Here is a 17742-nt window from a genome sequence, read left to right as displayed (position 1 = left end):
ACCACCGGTTTTGGCTACTGTATATAATATAGATCGCACACGACTATGCTACCCAAGAGTGGAAAAACTACATGACGCACTTGAAGGACCCCATCAGGGTGCCGTGTGGTGTCAAAGCCAACTTAAATATGAAATGCCCATTCTTCAACAGTGTGGCCGGACTGAACGTTTCAAAAGGAGGGGCAAATTAAAAAGTGAGTTTCATAACACGGCGCAAACATTAATTAGGCTTTTTTTGATCGAATCATTTAATTCATTGCAATCAAAATATTGGCGGAGTGTTTTATATATTGAAAATTCTATAACTTAGTGGGTAGCATATATCTGGGAAAGATCTGCTCGACGCGTTATCTTTCTGAGCCCCAGAGAAAATAAAATTGGAAACATAAAAAGTGAAGCCGGGCTCTTTAGTTTCTCCCGCCTTATGCGGATTCCATTCCGAAAGTCTCCTGCGAGGCGTACACCATGTACAGGAATCCGTCTTCATCCTTTTCTCGCTCGTACACCTCGGAAATAGGTGTCGATACGCTTACCATGCTGTGGCCGTCGACTAACAGGAAGAAAGCCTGGTTGGAGTTCAGCTGGAGGCGTCTCCTGTAACAAAGCAGTTCCAAAAAAAAGGTTAAGCACCTCGCTTCTCGGACGTGTGCCGGCTTTGATTTTCTAGAACTATAACGCTATTTCGGAAAAGATCCTGCCGGAAAGCCATTTGCGTTCTTTACAATCAAACAGCCAGGTAACATTTATGTCTTGGGGGTATTTTGGAACAGGAAAAAGTCCCAATGATATGGAACTTGACGTAACTACTGAGGAGGAAACAATGTTACTGGTGAAAAGGTGATTTTAATACACTGTTGATAGCTCATGTTACTAGAAGGTGATAATTGGGGGAGATCCTTTAGAGCCCGATGTAAAAACACGCCATCGACTCAATCCACCCAATGCTTCCATAGACCATGCGCTAGCTTACAGAACGGATTTTGGTTGCATTGTGAACCCCTCGCTTCCTTACCGGATTATTTTGATCAGTTCGCTCATGTTGACGTGATCTGGGACGAGGAACTTGGTTTTGTCCAGCACGGGCAGCTGCTTCTCTCCCTTGTATCTCTCGATAATAACCTGCAGCGACAGAAAGCGTAAGCACTGGTCGTCTCGCCAGGACATCAACGTACTTTTCATACTCTGCCTATTACCTATAAATTATTGGGCACCTTAGACCTATCAACATGCGCAACCACTTTACTCCGTCCTGCCATTCTGCTCATCATGGATCCTTTATTTATCAGCCTTTTACCAAACATAGAAGTGCCCTCGTTCCCTCCCCTACTGCGTGCAAATTTATAGTCACACTGAAATATTGGAAATCCCCACTTGCCGGCGGCACAGGGCTGTGTGGTCATTAGTTTGTAAATAGGGTGATGTCATTCTGGAATTGGCCAATCGCTGCCCAGCAAGCACAGAATATTCAGTATTGCACACAGCGGCCATCTGGAGGCCCGTGAAATCTGATCTGTGTTGGGGAAACCGACCTCTTCACTCCAGGAAGCTACTAAGAAATAATGTGTGTGTATATGTGTGTGTGTATATGTGTGTGTGTGTATATATATATATATATATATGTGTATGTATATAATGTAGACCTGAAAATGGGTTGATTTATACATTTTTTGTAAAATATTTATATTCTTCTGCATGTCTCTTGTGCTCCAAACATATCTCCCATAATGCAAATTACTTTCTGTTGATTGGCTGCTCACTGTGCATCTATTTAACTCTTTGTAACCTTTGCAAGGCATTCCACGCCAGACAGAACGGACTTGTTTTTAAACGACAAACATGTAAGGATATCATACGCTCTCTTAATATATTAACCCCCGATCCACCCTAATGTTGGTTCAGATATTTTACTCACCGGGATTTTGGTTGGGTGCTGTTCCCTGATCAGCCTCACATCTTCCATTCTTTGTTCTGCCAAAAAATAATAGTAAAAATGCTTTTATGCCCCAAAAAATATCTAGACAGAAAACCAGTGATTACTAGAAAATAACTAAAAGCTACTTTTTATGTTTAAATTGGAGTTATTGATGCATTTGTTGGCATGTCCTCTGATCTATACAGGCAGATATGTAAAGTGGCACTAACATTTAACCCTAAGTGTTCCAATATCAAAGAGGAAAAAAAATAATGTGTGGCCCCCCCATTAAATCTACAGCCACGCATCGTAGCGAGTTCCCGGCTACCATCATGAAACATATTTAGTTCTTTTAAAGGTAATAATTTTCTTAACACTATTTCATACTTTGGAGATGGACGTTGATAAAAAACAATCTATTAATCCTTTAAACATGTTGCACGAATGCCTGCATGACAACAGGTGTTCCTACATGCCTCAGCCTGGGAATGTATGATCTACTCATGTTACCTGCCCTGTGCGTATGTTCCACCTGGCGCATGTAAACTTGTAATCACTATAAAAGTCTCTCCCTTGGGGGGTAAACGGACCTCGAAGGATAGCATTACTATCTTATAAGGTCCCCCAGAAATGCAAGATGACAACACCGTGCCAAACAAAGACCCCTCGGCGATAAAGACTCTCTCATCAGAGCAGAAGCCAATACTGGACCCGATCACCTGGAAAACGCTCTCCCGGGGTAAATGTTTAATCCCATTCTCTGGGTTTCCAAGTATTTTTGTTGCACAGTGGGCTTTGCCCCAAGTTGCGCATGTTACAGTTTGTTTAGGAAGAATCACAAGGCAAATATGTACTGTAGTCACGGAACTTTGTGTCTGTGTCGTTCTAAATGATGTATAACTGTCCTGTCCCTTTGTGTGTTGGCAGATCTCTGCGCCATGTCTTTGGTAGTAAATTGGTGGTAAATCAATGTTTGGGGTCCACCAGACCCCTGACAGCCCAGAGACTCTGCCGCTTGCTCCAAAGCACTTGTGTCCTTGGGGGCTCTCCATGTAATGGATGCAGAATTGGTTTAAGGCTCAATAACCATACATTTTGTTTACAGGGCAGCATAACCTGCATTTATTGGACTTCAACTGGATGCAAACGGAGCTCTCATCCATATTTCATGGACGCGACCCATAGGCGCTGGGAATAAGGGGACCGTTCCGGCCGTGGCCCAGCAGGACATCCACATGCGGACAGCTAGTGAGTGTTTTCATATGTTCAGAGCCTTATGTGTTTATCTATTGTGTACACAAACCTCCCCCTGTACACGGCAGGTCACGGAAAAGACTCCATAGATAAGGCGAGTGCTCCGAGTTGCGTGTTGCAGGCTCCTCGTGTCTTGTTTGTAAAGCTATACTGGATGCCTGCCCGTCACTGTTCTCCATCATCTCCCCAGCCTCCGTTAGAACAAGTTCTTCAGCTTCGAGAACAATGCTTTGCCATTTGTCACGGGCAGAGAATTGTTCCTTTTCATGTTCTAGATTAACAGGAATGGGCTGTATTTACAGGAAAGTGTCTGACCGATGGGGAACGAGTAGAACAAAGAATTGACTCAGCTCCCTCGCTCAGAATGTCCTGCAGCTAAGAAAATATTATAATCCAGATTCCCGAGCAGGCAGCCCCCTCCTCTCATACTCAAAGGGTTAAGGCTAAATGAGTTTTACAGAGCGCCCCTTCCTACCTCGGCTCGAAGCCGACCCAGCGGTGTCCCTGCTTTTCAATTAACCTTTTTTTTCCGTCCATTTTTCTTTTACGAAATGGTCTGTTGTCATGAGCCGTTTCCCAAGAGGCCGCGATGGTTCTATTAGAGAGACGTTTAAACGCTAATGGAGAGGCAGGTGCAGACGCGCTGTAACCAGAATGACAATCAGCCCCACTTAGCAGTCTCGCAGTGCCGCCGTACCCAGAACAGGACGCATTAGGCAATAAATGGAGGAAAATGGCAGCCGCTGCTGGACAGGTAACCCCTTTTAGTGCATGGGAGTCACTGCTGGGGTAAACGGATGACGTACCTTTATGACTTAGTGCTGTTTAACATGTGACAGCTTGAGGTCTTTATTCTATGGAACATACATATGGGACGGGTCAGAACCCATATAATCATCACAAAAGGTAATTTGTTTTAGGGGGGCATTGATCACTGAGCAGTTAGCCTAGAACACCCACTAAACCTGGGATAGTGGGACTTCTAGTCTAAAAACATTATGGAGGTCACAGACTGGCTATCTCGGGTGCAAACGTATGCGCATGCATCCTAATAACATTAACTGCCATGTGAAAGATCAATTAAAAATGCAGGAGGCTAAAAGGAAGTGACACGGCTCAGCAGTCACGTGCTGCTGCAAGAGCTTTAGGGATATGATGTCATAACTAATCAGGATAAAAAGTAAGTTATGACTCAGAATGCGTGTCATTCTTGTTTGGCGCATGAAGAATCCAGCATGAGGCCTAGTGATCATACCCTCCCAACCTGTCATTAGGCAATTAGCCGCCGGGCTTGGTGTGTGATAAACCGTGGCCGGGGGTAATTGTATGGCATGTCCCAGACACAGGGTGCTTTGTTCCTCAGACCAAAACAACACAGGGGCCTTTATCGTTCACAACATCTATCAGCTTCCCCGAAGCCGGCCGAGTTAACGAGACGATAGCGGCTTCCAACCGCTGGAAAATACGCCAATAATTTGACAACCAAATATCACCCGTCCGCAACCGAAACAATAATAATTAATACAAATTACAATGAACTTTTCAGGAGCCAAGCTGTAAAGCAACCGGCCCTGACCTCAATCATATTTAAATAATAATAATAATAAAAAAAACATACAACTATTGTTCTTAAACTGTTTGTTGTTACATTTGTTTAGCTGAAACCACAATAAATATAATAACACAGAAAGCAAGAAGGTGTGCTCTTGGCGCTTTCTTAGTGAATAAGCACTTGTAGGCATATTTCCTGACCTGACACTGGAGACCAGAGCCCAAAATAATCATATCATATTCACTCCGTATCACGCCTGACACTCCGCAGGCGCTCCAGCTGGGGAGAGGGTGCACATGACGCGTTTCCCCCGCGCTGCCGGCAGACTCGGCCTGAAACCCCCCCAACAGAGACCACCCAGAGGACAAATAGTGTTTGGGGCGACCTAAAAACCGCATGAATCCAACACCCCGTTTAAAAGAGTTTGTGTGACATACGATCCGCTGGACCCAAATCCCCCATCAGACACCATCCAGACGGCACACAGCAGAAAGCACAGGGATCGCTGACAGACGCCCCATTAACGCCACAAGCGCCCTGTGACTGTGCCCCAATACTTTTAAAACCGTATGATTTTTATTATCTATAAATGAAAACCAGCAGGGGGGGTTAAGGGGTATCTATAACGCTATGACATCACTGAAAGCAGGAGCATGACATGTAAACACACAAAACATATAGCAGAGCTAGCCGGGGTGTCTGACTCTGTAATATGTGAAATGTGCTGATATATATATATACTTGTGGGCGATTTAATTGCCCCCGGCTTTACGTGACGAGCTGTAGCATTGATCCTAGTTCTGCGTTGTATTGTCTGCTCGCAGCTCCCACCCCCAGCGGTTGCTGCAGTGCTGCTGCTCCCAGCGAACGATGATTTCATCCACTTTCTTCTCATCGCCCAGGGCCTAGGAGACCCATCTCCTGGTCTCCTGACACCCCACCCCAAAACAAACCACATGCCCCCCCCCATAGATAGAACTGAACCTGCCCTATAGACAGGATGGGAAGGGGGTGGGAGAGGGCTGCCTTGCTGGAGTTGGGTGGGTTAAATGTTAACCCCTTCAAAATAGTGAAGGACACCATCTGGGGCACAAAGGCTCTCACCCCTTGGCCACTTTTATACCATAAAGAACGCATCAGCATGTCAGGGGCAAATACATACAGCTGATGGCACACAGACTGTCCCCCCTCCCCACCCATAGGCTTGATCTCAGGGGCAAAAGTGGGATACTTGGGGGTATTTCCATGACCTTGGGGATCTCAGGGTTGTTACTAAAGGGGGTTTCCAACACCCTTTAACCCCTTCCACACATAAAACCGGGTGCCAAATAGACTTCAAGGAACACAGGCCCAGCCGGTGCCCTTCCAGATGGCGACATTTGAAAGGCTTAAGATGGACCTACCTAGAGTCCTCCTCTGCTTGAAGGTCTTCTCTGACGGCATCGTGTCTGTGGACCGTGTCAATTCGAAACCAGAACCTATTTCTCTGCCTCCTCGAGCCCGCTTCTCGCTGTCCCTGATGCTGCGCTGTCTGCAGAGCCTTCCCCAGCCATCCAAAACAAAACACAGGGGCTATGACGTCAGCCCTCACGTCATGGGGGCGGCTCCCGGAGCCATGTTGTGTGTGGCAGGCTCATCTCAGGGACAAACAGTGACAGAGACACGTGAGATGCCTGCTAATTAGCATTCCTTTTTTCATGTGAGCCGTTACATGTTATGTGTCAGTAATGTGATGCATAACAATGGCTTTCCTGTGACTTATCAGCTGTCCTTTAATCACTTTAATGTATTTTGATGAAGCAGATCCTCCATCTGTATTTACATAACATAGAAAAACTTTGTTTCTTTCACCTGGAACAACTATTGAAAAAGCAAACAGAGGAATTTCCTTTTAACCGCTACAAAATTTATTAAACCCCCCCAAATATTTGTCTTAAATTATTTTATCACCAGCTCATGAAAAATGATGAATCTGTTTACAAATAATTCTTAAAAGGTAAACGAAGAAGTAGAGAGGGCAAGACCGATATTATCTCAAGAGACAAGTCCGTTAATCTTCTGGAATATGCGATCTAGGCGGATTTATGCTCCTGTTTGTGTCATGTTCGCAGTTGTGATAATTCCTCTTTAAGATCGTGTGAAAGTTATTAATATTTGAATAGTGTCCCTGTTTTTCCTCCCCAGATTCCCCCTCTTCTCTGGATGCTCAGAATGTTTGCTGGGTATGAGGGCATCACAGGGTTCTACAGCCTTAAAACCCCCCAAAATGTATATAGAAACTTCATAGCGTGTCTAGAAATTGTGTAAATTTGGGACGATCCACCAAGAACGGACTTCATCCACCAAGAAGCGTCCTCGCTTGGGAGCAGCTCAACTTTTAGCTTTCTTGTGCCATTACAGAGATCCTGCCCCAAAATGAGGCAATTTTCCCCTGTACGAGGGAACCAACAACCCCAGACCTACGGCCTCGTCTAGATGTCCGCTCTCCCTGCGTCTCTAACTCATTAAGCAGCCGATAGACCCATAATAATTCTGGTACAGAAATAACGAGTGGAGAGAAACGCAATCAGTCGAGTTCCTCTTCCCGCACCGCCCCCCGCAGCACAGAAATAACCATATATTTGCACAATAAAGCATCTGGCATTTGCAGGACAGGGGCCAGCGGGCCGGGGCTTCTCTGGAATGGCCACCAAGGAGATACGCTCCTTTTAAGTGAGTTTGGGCAGGAATTGCTAATAGACTCATTGTCATCAATATTATGTTCTTAGCCAAACAAGACCTCGGCCTTTAAAAAGGGAGGCGGGACCCATTGTGATGCAAAACAACCCAAAACAGGGCAGTTTAGGTAAATTTAATAATGGAAAAATAAACACTATTTGCATTCTCTGCTATATTTATATGTAGAATAGAACATTTACACCCTGCGTCCTCGTCAGTGTTGGAGATAAGCCCCTTATTCCCATTATTATTTTATTTTATATAGCACCATCATATTCCGTAGTGTTTATTACCCATGTTGTCTCGTGGTGTTATTGGGGACGGCCCTCTTGGCCCCTGCCCAGCGTGGGAATAATGTTAATGTATCTTATATGAATTGTTTAGGGCCTGAGTAATGCCGTTAAGTGAATTATTCCATAATTGCTCGAATCGAGGACAGCGAGTTCGTTAGCATGTGATAGACCTGGAAAGGGTTAGCACGAATGGTGGTGTGAAGTCTTTGCCTATGAAAACAATCCAGAACCCGATTAACTGTTTAATGAAATTAAAACGAGGTCCTCATCAAAGTTAACCATACTTTATCGTACGCCCCTCCCGAATTAACCGATTTACTGTATTTATGTCCCCAAAGAAATGGCCACGAAGACGGATTGTTGGCTTAGAATGTTTAAAAGGAATGTTTTCATGCAAATTGCTATAAAGATGGTGAGTATTATTATTATTATTATTTTATTTATAAAATAAATTTGACTGTGATGTCAAGCGACCAACTTTACCGACTCGGCGAAGAACTTGATGGAGACTGAGTGCAGCTCACTGTGAGACTCGCAATGTCCGACTCAACAAAACCCACCATAGCTAGACTTGGCTTAGTTTGGTTCTGAATCGGGTCAGTTGAGTTTCCTCTGTTAAGGGGATGGACAACCGTAATCTTAGTGAATAGACCTGTCCAGCTAAGGCCCGTTTCTGTATGCCCTCCTGTCTGCTTAATGCTTTGTATTTATTTCTTTATAGGACCCCACTCGTTTTAAAGAAGGTAAATGAGAACTTAACAGCCTGCAAAGAGGTCCACAGCAGGAAGCCTTCCACGGGTGAAGTGGGTTTTATAGTTCGGAGGGCATGTGATGAGATGCCTGCCTTCCACGTACTATACACTAGTACACACGGGTTTTCTGCAGAGCCTCGTTAGCGCAGTAGGTAGCGCGTCAGTCTCATAATCTGAAGGTCGTGAGTTCGATCCTCACACGGGGCACGTGATTTTTTTATATATTTTAATTATTTCTTAATTCTGTTTAATTCGCTTCTTTATTTATTTTAATTTCTGCTATGTTTTACCCTCCGTGTCCTTTCTTGTTTAGCTCCCAGCGTCACATATATATTTATTTACAGGATAAAACTGTGATTAATGCTGCGTGTATAGTAATGCCGTGTCTCTGACTGCAACATGTTACAGGGTTATTTGGGAGTATCCCATATTATTTAACAGAGAGGTGGAGGCCTGTTATGGGGAGGATCCCCGGGCTGTAGTAGGAGGGTTCCTGTCCAACGCTTGTGTGGGGAGGATCTTCCGGCTGTCACTCGCCGCTGTTCTCCGGCTGGGCCTAGCATGGGGTGGGGCCTCGGCCTGTAGTAGGCGTGTCCCCGATTGACAGTGGGTGGCTCCCCGTGCTGTCAGTGACACTTCCCCCCGGCCTAGCGCAGGGTGGCTCCCCGGCCTGTCCTGCCCTGTGTCCCCAGGATGGCAGTGTGTGCCCGGCTGTGCGGGGTCGGCCAGCCCGGGGGGTGCCGGCGGAAGGGAGCCGGGGCAGGTGAGCTGGAGGACGGGGATGAGGACGAGGTGCGGATCGAGGCTGGGGGTGTGACTGGACACTGTGGCCCCCGGGGGCCCCGCACTCTGCTCTCGCTGCCCCCCGAGATTCTGGTGGAGATCTTCTCTTCCCTGCCCGGCACGGAGCTGCCCCGCCTGGCCCAGGTCTGCAAGAAATTCCGCCAGATCCTCACCACTGATACCATCTGGAGGAGGCGCTGCCAGCGGGGTGAGGCCCGGGCACCTGCCCCAGGATAGAGGGGGATAGACCGCGGGCATGTACTGCGGGAGGGGGGGGGGACCGCTGATGATGGGACCCCGGGAGGGGGGCAGATGCTGCAGCCGCGGGTATTACTGTTTCAGGGCTGGGGACAGAAGGGGCAGATTCTACAGCCCCATGAGAAGGAAGAGGCAGAGATGGTAATTCCTTATTCTCTGGGGCAGAAAGGGCAGCAGCTGTGGGGTTATTGGGCGGCTGCAGAAGGCTTTGTGATTAAGTGATGGAAGAACATTGTCCAGGAGGCAGTTTCTGCGGCATGCTGGGGGCACGAGGGGCATAACTCTGCCGTGACGATGCCCAGTAGGGGCAGACTGACGTTCCGGCGTCTATGGAGGGGCAATATGAGGTTAGGGGTGGCATTTGGCCTCTAGGACCAGGCGACGGGAAACCTGAGCTTTAAGGACCATGGAGAGCGCTATGGAACCAATGGAGTCCCAACCATTACATGTCACAAGGGGGGCCCCATAATCGGCCTTGTGAGGGGCTGGAGGGGTATTTGAGCCCCGCTCGAGGGGGGGGGTAGTAGGTTTATTGATGATAATGTGGCTGTTATTGTGGTGTCGGCTGTTACGTGTGATTTACCCGCACATAAAACACGCATCGTTCCATGGTGTGACTACAATTCCCATCATGTCTGGAGCTGGTGGCTGGGCTGTGTGCCGTCTCCGGTGCATGCGCAGCTTGTGCTGTTATGGAGACAAGGTCATTGTGTTTATGGAAGAGACAAGGTCATTGTGTTTATGGAGGAGACCGTTACCGTCGCTCGCAGAGCTCTAGTGCTGAGCGGAGAGCAGCGGACGTTGTGTTTCTAGTGGGCACTTGTCCGGTAAGCAGCGCGTCTCCCGCGGTAATAAGCGCTCGAGCGGCCGGCCTGTCTTGTAACGACACGTTGTCCTCTCGATACAAGTTGGCGAGATGTCCTATTAGAGCGCGTCTTCTGTTACTTTACGCTCCGGGGTTGGTTGTTTCTGGCGATCAGATAATCGCATTCATAGAATAAAACAGATCGATGCTAACAGCGGCAGTGGCGCAGAATGCGAATTGATGTCAGCGATGCATTGTGATGATGTCATGAAGGGGAATGGAACACCAGAGGCCTCTCCCAACCAGGTTATACGTTTCGGCTATAAGTGGCTTTTTCACTCCATGCTTGGTGAATGAATGCAGCTCTGTACGTCTGTCATGTCACTAAGTCTGTCTGTCTGTCCCCGCAGAGTACGGCGTCCGTGAGAACCTGCGGAAGTTGGAGGTCACCGGCGTGTCCTGCAGAGACGTCTACGTTAAGCGTGAGTAGCCGGGGGATGTTGGGTTTTTGGCGTCTGTCACGCATTTTTTTTACCCCTCCGTCTCTGGAAGAGTTAAAGGGGGCGCAGCGAGTGACCCCGTGGGAGTAACGCTGCTGTATCTGTTCAGGTATAAACCCGCGGGTGAAGTCGGGGCGGTTTATGAAAATCCTTCCCGACTACGAGCACATGGAGTACAGAGACGTGTACACCTGTTGTACGTATCCGACCGCCGCGGGGTTTTGTGTGCCGTGCGGGGGTGCTGCATGAAACCTCTTTAACCCTTTCACTACCGCCAGACTCGCTAGATCCTCTGGCAGAGAAAAGGTTAACCAAGCCCCCTAATTAACGAGTGCTGGCGGATCATTTTAGTTTACGGTTTGGTGTGTGATCTAAACCACTGACTGCCTACTGATACGGTGACAGCGGGCCGTATTGCCCCCGCCTAGGGGCCGTATTACCCCCGTCATATACCCCCATGTGATGGGACCGAAGATTTGGGGTGCCTGGCACGCTGCTTGGGAGTGAAATGGTTAACCGCAACTATACATGAGCTATAATGCCTCGTTGCTGAGCCGGGGCGAGGGGCAATTCCGGACCCTAAGCGCCGTCGGTTCCTGCACACACCCTTTTAACCATTCCTGCCCCACGACGGGTAAACTTTGCCATCGCGTCGCACTCTCCTCCTTCCGTCTCACATCGTGTCCCCATCACGCTGCATTATTAATTGGCGAGTGATCTCACACCAGCCAACTGTCCCGGAGTTCCCGGAACAATACCCGGTTTGGGATTTCTGCATTGCTCTCAAAAAGGTTTGTTCCCGGAATACGGCTTTCATTTGTATAGATTACTGCCCAGCTAATCTCCCTATCCTTCTGAAAGCACTGTTAGTACAGGATATGTTTATGAACGTCCCCGGGCGAGTCGGCATTTCTTAATTGCCCTGGGGGGGGTAGACGTCGCATGGAAGGCTTTGCGTTATCAGTCATACAGAGTGGGGACGCGGGGGACAGACCTTAAATACGGGAAATGAGAGCTTTATGTATGTTTTTCTCATATTGTTGTTTTTCGGTCGATCTTTAAAAGAAAAAAAAAGCAACCCTGGTTACGATGGGGTTATTCACTCGATCTGCTGATCAATCATGGTGACAAAAACCTCAAGTAGTGATGCGGTTTGAAAAGTGGTCTTTTTGGTAATAATCCACCCTGTGGATATGTGTCCTTATCAGATGTGTAATAACGTAATAAATGTATATTTACAGCTGTGCAAACACAATAAATGTCAGCGTGTTCTCCCCCCCCAGTGTTACACCAGTACCGGCATATCTTGGGATTATGGCAGCCCGATATCGGCCCTTATGGAGGACTGCTTAATGTCGTGGTAAGTGCCACGCGCCGTTCAGAGAGGACGCCCCTGCGTGTTCCTTTGGCGCGGGTCATAGTGACATCGTTTTTAATAACGCGCCCTTACATCTCATTGTGTGAGGGGGTATTTACTGTCACCACCCCTGGCGGAGAATGCTGTCCAATGCAGCGTGTAAGATCTCTAAGTGAATTTATCACCGATCGTTATGTAAGCGGATGATGAAACTGCAGCTGCGTCCACCGCAGGGCGATATATTATACTTGGTAAAAGAATACATTTACCCCGCTGCTTCAGTCACTCGGCTGCGTGCCGGCATATTTTGGTGGCAATTTCAGATGGACGATGCTTGTCGTGTTTTACCCCGCGCTTAGGGGCTGATCAGTCATAATTTCGGGTCATAGAGTTGTGTCTGCCGGGTAAGCCTGAGAGATGACGACAGGTGTAATTCTTTCTCACGCAGGTGGATGGCTTGTTTATCATTGGCTGGATGTATTTGACCCCGCATGATCCCCATGTCGATGAACCAATGAGGTTGAAGCCTGTGTTTAGGATCCACTTAATGGAGAGGAACTCTGCCACGGTGGAGTGCATGTATGGACATAAAGGACCTCACAATGGCCAGATCCAGGTAGGATCCCAGTATCTCGTACATTGTGCATGAGATGTCTCACTGATCTATCGTTGGCCATCGTTATCCTTCCGAGGACTGCGTGATGTCACTTTAGTTTAACGTCTCGGTAATGAATACAGGACGGCCTTTCAAACGCCTGCTCTTAACGTCCTTCCAGATCGTGAAGAAGGATGAGTTCTCCACAAAGTGCTTGCAGACTGATTACCATCGAATGTCTGGAGGGAGGCAGGAGGTAAGGAGCGGCGTGTGTTCCGGCGGGGACTCTTGTTGAGTATGGTACTGACGCACGCGTGCTGTTGTGACCCGCTTCTGTTACGGCAGGAATTCCGGACGTGGCTGCGAGAGGATCTGGGCAGGACGCTGGAGGACATTTTCCATGAGCACATGCAGGAGCTGATCCTGATGAAGTTCATTTACATCTGCCAATACGAGTAAGTGAAGGTAACAGGAACACATTTCCATTGGAGAGTAATGATAATACATGTGAAGCAGTAGAACATATTATCTCTTGACTACGTGTGAAGGACACATAGACTTTGAGAGCTCCAACAGCGCTCTGCCGTTCTAGACGCCTCCTGACCCTGGGCGTTTATACCCGTTATCTCACTACACATCCTACCAGACATGACGTTGTTGCGCTTTTCTTCCTACTAGCAACTGCCTTACGTACAGACGGATATACCACCCGCCCAGCCGGCCTGATGACCTGTCGCGTCCTGGGTTCTTCAAAGGGACCTACGGAAGCCACGGACTGGAGATCGTCATGCTGAGCTTTCACGGGAAAATGGCCAAAGTAACAAAAATAACCGTGAGTCTTCCCAGCCTTCTCCATAAGAATGCGTGACCTCCAGAAACACCATAGTCCGGTTGTTGAAAGAGCGTTGATGTCTTCTAATGTATGTTAAAGAACCCGGCTTCGTTTTGTGTTCAGGGGGATCCAAACGTTCCTGCCGGCCAGCAGACCTTTGAAGTTGATCTGACGCGGCCGGTTCAGCTCCCCGATGTTGAGCGTCTCCGAAATTTTGACGAGATGTCCCGCCTTATCTTGGATGTCCAAGCTCAGATACAAAGAGAGCAGCGGCTCACGGACAACGAGGAAGACGATGGGAGGGAGCCTGAACCTGCCCGGGCCCAACCTGCCCGGGCCCAACCTTTGCCCGCGGTAAGGCCGGAAGAAAGAGACGCAGACGACGGAAGTGCCGAAAAGAACAGGCAAGCCCCCGCGGCCCAGTCCTTTGTGCTTCCAGACGGGGTAATGGCGCGGAATGAGGAATACCCTCGCAGCTGTAAAATCTGGTAAGGGGTCTCTTCTGTGTCTTGTTCAAAATGTCACCTCTTTGAGAAAAAAGAAAGCCGAATGAGTAGCTGGTTGCTTTATATAGTTCTGCGATATTTGTGCTGGGAGCAGCCATGTTGCTCCTTCCATCAGCCCCGTAAGAGGTATCGCTTTTGATGTCGCGCGGTCGTTGGGTGGTAATCGGTGTTTTAGAGACTTTAACAGAAGGCGACGAGATTCTTATTTCATGTTTAGAAATGGAATAGAAACAGCAAAATATATTCTTTTATTTTCAGATGCGTTACTATGTTATACAAAGTCTTATAGAGCACTGAATACACTCAATATAGAGGACGGATGAGCCACATTACCGGCTGCTAGCCCTCGCCATCCAGTTTAATGCCGTGTCTAGCATGTCCTACACACGCGTGTAATATATACCGCAGCCAAACAGGTCCACGGACCGAGCAGACGACAATCTGAAAGCTGTCGGGCGGCTCGAGTTCGCCAGTTTGGAGTAAACAGCCACGTGTTATGGGTTTATAAATAGGCTAACAGCTGACCGAGTCACGCTGCTGACCGTAGATACCTTAAATGCGTCGGGGGGCCGCTCGTTTCTCGGAGACGGAGTTCCCTGTTTGTCGTGGGTAAAGGGAGTGTTGTTAGTTCCCTCTAGAGGGTGGTAGATAAGTGGAACATCCTCCCAGCAGAAGTGGTAGAGGGTAATACAGTGAGGGAATTAAACATGCATGGGATAGACATACGGCTCCTGAATCCAAGAGTCTTTACAGCAGGAATATATAAGAGTAAATCTTATTAAGCGTTTTATTGTTTTTATTCATTGATTCGACGAGTTTTCTAAATGTGTACATGATAAAAAAATGTCTTATCTTAATAAAATGCAGACGATTTGTGTTCACTTGCAATATAAGATTTAGGTTAACCGTTTGAGGGTTTGCGACATGCTGTCTGTCCGTTAACCCTTTCGCGTCTAAAGCTCTATCAGATAAAGGATTCACCTCTTCCCCCCCCCTTAAAGCTTTTTTGGTACAGGTCTCATCGCTGGGCACGGGTTCAGCAATCCGGAACGGACGCCAGGCTTGTTCATCCTCTTCGATGAGGACCGCTTTGGGTTTATATGGCTGGAGCTGAAATCCTTCAGTCTGTACAGTCGGATCAGAGACCGCTTCCAGAATGGCGCAGCCCCGTCTCCAGAAGCCTTCGACGAAATGCTCCACAATATGCAATCATGGACAACATAGAGGGGGCGAGAGACGCCCGTAAGATCGGTCCACGGTCACGGAAAGATTATTCCAACCTCGGTACCTCGAAGATCAATGCATGCTCTTTCCATGTGGCCCTTTGGAGCTCCCCGTTTACTGGGGAGGGGGGGCTGGAAAGCAACAAAGGGGTTAAACGGGGGGTTGCTGCGGAAATCAGAAAATGTATATACCAAGCCTCCCTTAATGTAATAATATATAAATATATAAATATAACTGTATGGCTTCCTAACGATTCCAAGGTCCTGCTTTTGTAAAGCTCTCGAGCGAGTAGATGGCTGGCGATGTCCGCGTAGTCGGGATGATGGAAGCGGGACGGGCCGCGAGGTAGTCCCAGAAGGAGCGACCTATTATCACGTTGGACTCGATGCTTTTTACTGGGCATACGCCGGAAAAAGGCATCACTACCCGCGAAGACCTTAAAAAGAGAGAAGGGGGGTCTTTGCGTTTGCTGTAAGTGCCCCCACAACACGTAATGCCCCGCCATTTTGGACTTGGCATCCGAACCGCCGGGTGCTTCACCTCCTTGACCTCTTAGTCCCAGGGATAAGAAACCTTCAGGGAATTTTTATTTCATGTATCGAGTGCCGCGTTTATGATCTTCTCTAGAGCGTCTCCCGTGAGACATGTTTTCTAACCATCCAACGCTTTGCGAATTGTGAGGAAGTGTATAGTCCACGAGTCACACAGGTTTTAAATATCATGTTGATTTGGGGTGGTGGGTTTACTCTAAGTTCAGCCCTGTGCGGCACCATATGCAAATGATCTGCTATCATGGGAAATTAATTTGCATATGGGTGCCACACGGTGATGTCACAAGGATTGCCGAACCAACAATTTATATATATATTATATGCGTACTATTAAGGTGCCAAATATGGTTCAAATGACGTAAGTAATGCCCCAAGGTGGTAACAAATTGCTGGAGGGGGGGGTGCACCTTTTTATTACCCATGATTTAGGCGTAACATTTAATTCTGTCCTCCGGCAAGCCAATGAATATTCACCTAGAGCTTCAAATGTTTGCTTTCGTTAACACAGACAGATGAATGATTTCACGATTTAGATGACGTTTGCCTAAAAAGCTAAAGAGAATGAGCTTTATTTCTGAGGGAGTCATTATGAGGATTTCATGGCTCGGTGATATCCGGTCCGCCGAACCCCAGAACCGCCGCGCTGCCTCTTCCTCCTCAGACCACCTTAAATACCTGCGGCCTGCTCCGTCGCGTTTAAAAGCATCCCGTAAAAATTGGAAAATGTATCGCAACAGGTCAGGAGTTCTTAAGGTATTTTAGTTACCTGCCGTGGTGATGGGAGCGCTGAAGGCTCTCATCACACCCGTCCCTCTCTCATGATTCCTGCACCAGTCCTGAAGGATTTATTACTGGGGTGTCCAACCTGCGGCCCTCCAGCTGCTGCAGGACTACATCTCCCATAATGCTCTTTCAGCTAAAGGGCTGGCTGAGGAGTATGGGAGATGTAGTCCTGCAGGAGCTGGAGGGCCGCAGGTTGGACACCCCTGATTTATTAAATAACACACAATAACACAAGGTCAGATGCATGATGGGAATTGCAGCCTGAGCACGTATATTGGGGAGCATTGATTATAGATTCTATAGATTATAAAATGTTCCCGTGGTCACCGTAATCAGTGGACTATAAATAAAATGAATGTATATTTTTGGAGGTAAGGATTGTGGAGGTAAACGCTTCTCCGAGCCGGCTTTGGCTCCATTATATATATATTGAGATATTTCATGAATATTAAAACTGTTCTTTTAAATAAGGCATTTAAAAGTTTTTTTTTAATGAGCCCTTTAGGCTTGTATTTTTTTTTTTCTTCAATTTTTTTCCCTTTTTTATTAATACGTATCACATGACCGCTTTAAATGTCAACGGATATCGCAGCTCATGCGTCTGACCTTTCCCGATCGCATGAAATCACCTTGGGGTGCAGAAATCGGAGTATTGGGGGGATCTTTGGGTACGTTATGATCCGTGGAGTGCTCACAGTACCTCGCGCCATTAACTTATTTCCTTTTAATTATTATTATTTATTATCATGACAATTACCTTCAAAACTACCATGATCTGTTGATACATTTTAACTGTTTTTGGTGCTGTATCAATATTGTGTGTTCTATGAGATAACCAGTTCTGTCTTTTTACCGAGTTCAGAAATATTATAATATTTCCCATATTTAACACATTAAAAAAAATTGAAGATATTTGTTAAGTTGAACGGAAAGAACGATCTGCCTTAAACCCTCCGGCTTTTGGCTGAATTAATTGATCTTTGAAGCCTCTGTAGTTGTACGTTTTTTTTTTTTAAATAAAATGTTTGTGTTTAAGGTTTGCGGATGGATTATGCTATCGTTTCTCG

The 17742-nt window shown here is 47.1% G+C and overlaps 2 protein-coding genes and 1 non-coding gene across 4 annotated transcripts; 2 read left to right on the top strand and 1 right to left on the bottom strand.

Moving 5' to 3' along the window:
• On the bottom strand, window positions 1–6283 carry MAP1LC3B (microtubule associated protein 1 light chain 3 beta). The gene is made up of 4 exons (XM_053448306.1): window positions 6122–6283; window positions 1913–1968; window positions 1013–1119; window positions 1–594 (listed from the first exon to the last, which is right to left on the bottom strand). Exons 1-4 carry the CDS (start codon window positions 6159–6161, stop codon window positions 423–425), a joined length of 375 nt encoding a protein of 124 aa, XP_053304281.1. The 5' UTR covers window positions 6162–6283; the 3' UTR covers window positions 1–422.
• A 2332-nt stretch (window positions 6284–8615) lies between these two features.
• Window positions 8616–8688, top strand: TRNAM-CAU (transfer RNA methionine (anticodon CAU)). Its single transcript has one exon. It is a non-coding gene; the product is annotated as a tRNA-Met (tRNA).
• A 349-nt stretch (window positions 8689–9037) lies between these two features.
• Window positions 9038–15754, top strand: FBXO31 (F-box protein 31). 2 transcript variants are annotated; one of them, XM_053448288.1, is made up of 10 exons: window positions 9038–9472; window positions 10738–10809; window positions 10937–11023; window positions 12111–12187; window positions 12633–12800; window positions 12961–13035; window positions 13125–13234; window positions 13458–13611; window positions 13735–14099; window positions 15119–15754. In XM_053448288.1, the coding sequence occupies exons 1-10, from the start codon at window positions 9175–9177 to the stop codon at window positions 15339–15341; spliced, it is 1629 nt and encodes a 542-aa protein (XP_053304263.1). In that variant the 5' UTR covers window positions 9038–9174; the 3' UTR covers window positions 15342–15754. The 2 variants fall into 2 exon arrangements, with proteins under 2 accessions (XP_053304263.1, XP_053304264.1); XM_053448289.1 differs by lacking the exon at window positions 10937–11023 and having other exon boundaries at window positions 9046–9472.
• Window positions 15755–17742: the final 1988 nt, after the last annotated feature.

This window comes from Spea bombifrons, chromosome 10 (genome assembly GCF_027358695.1).
Source record: "Spea bombifrons isolate aSpeBom1 chromosome 10, aSpeBom1.2.pri, whole genome shotgun sequence".
In the NCBI taxonomy this organism is placed as follows: Eukaryota; Metazoa; Chordata; class Amphibia; order Anura; family Pelobatidae; genus Spea; species Spea bombifrons.
This window is presented reverse-complemented; position numbering and strand designations above follow the sequence as displayed.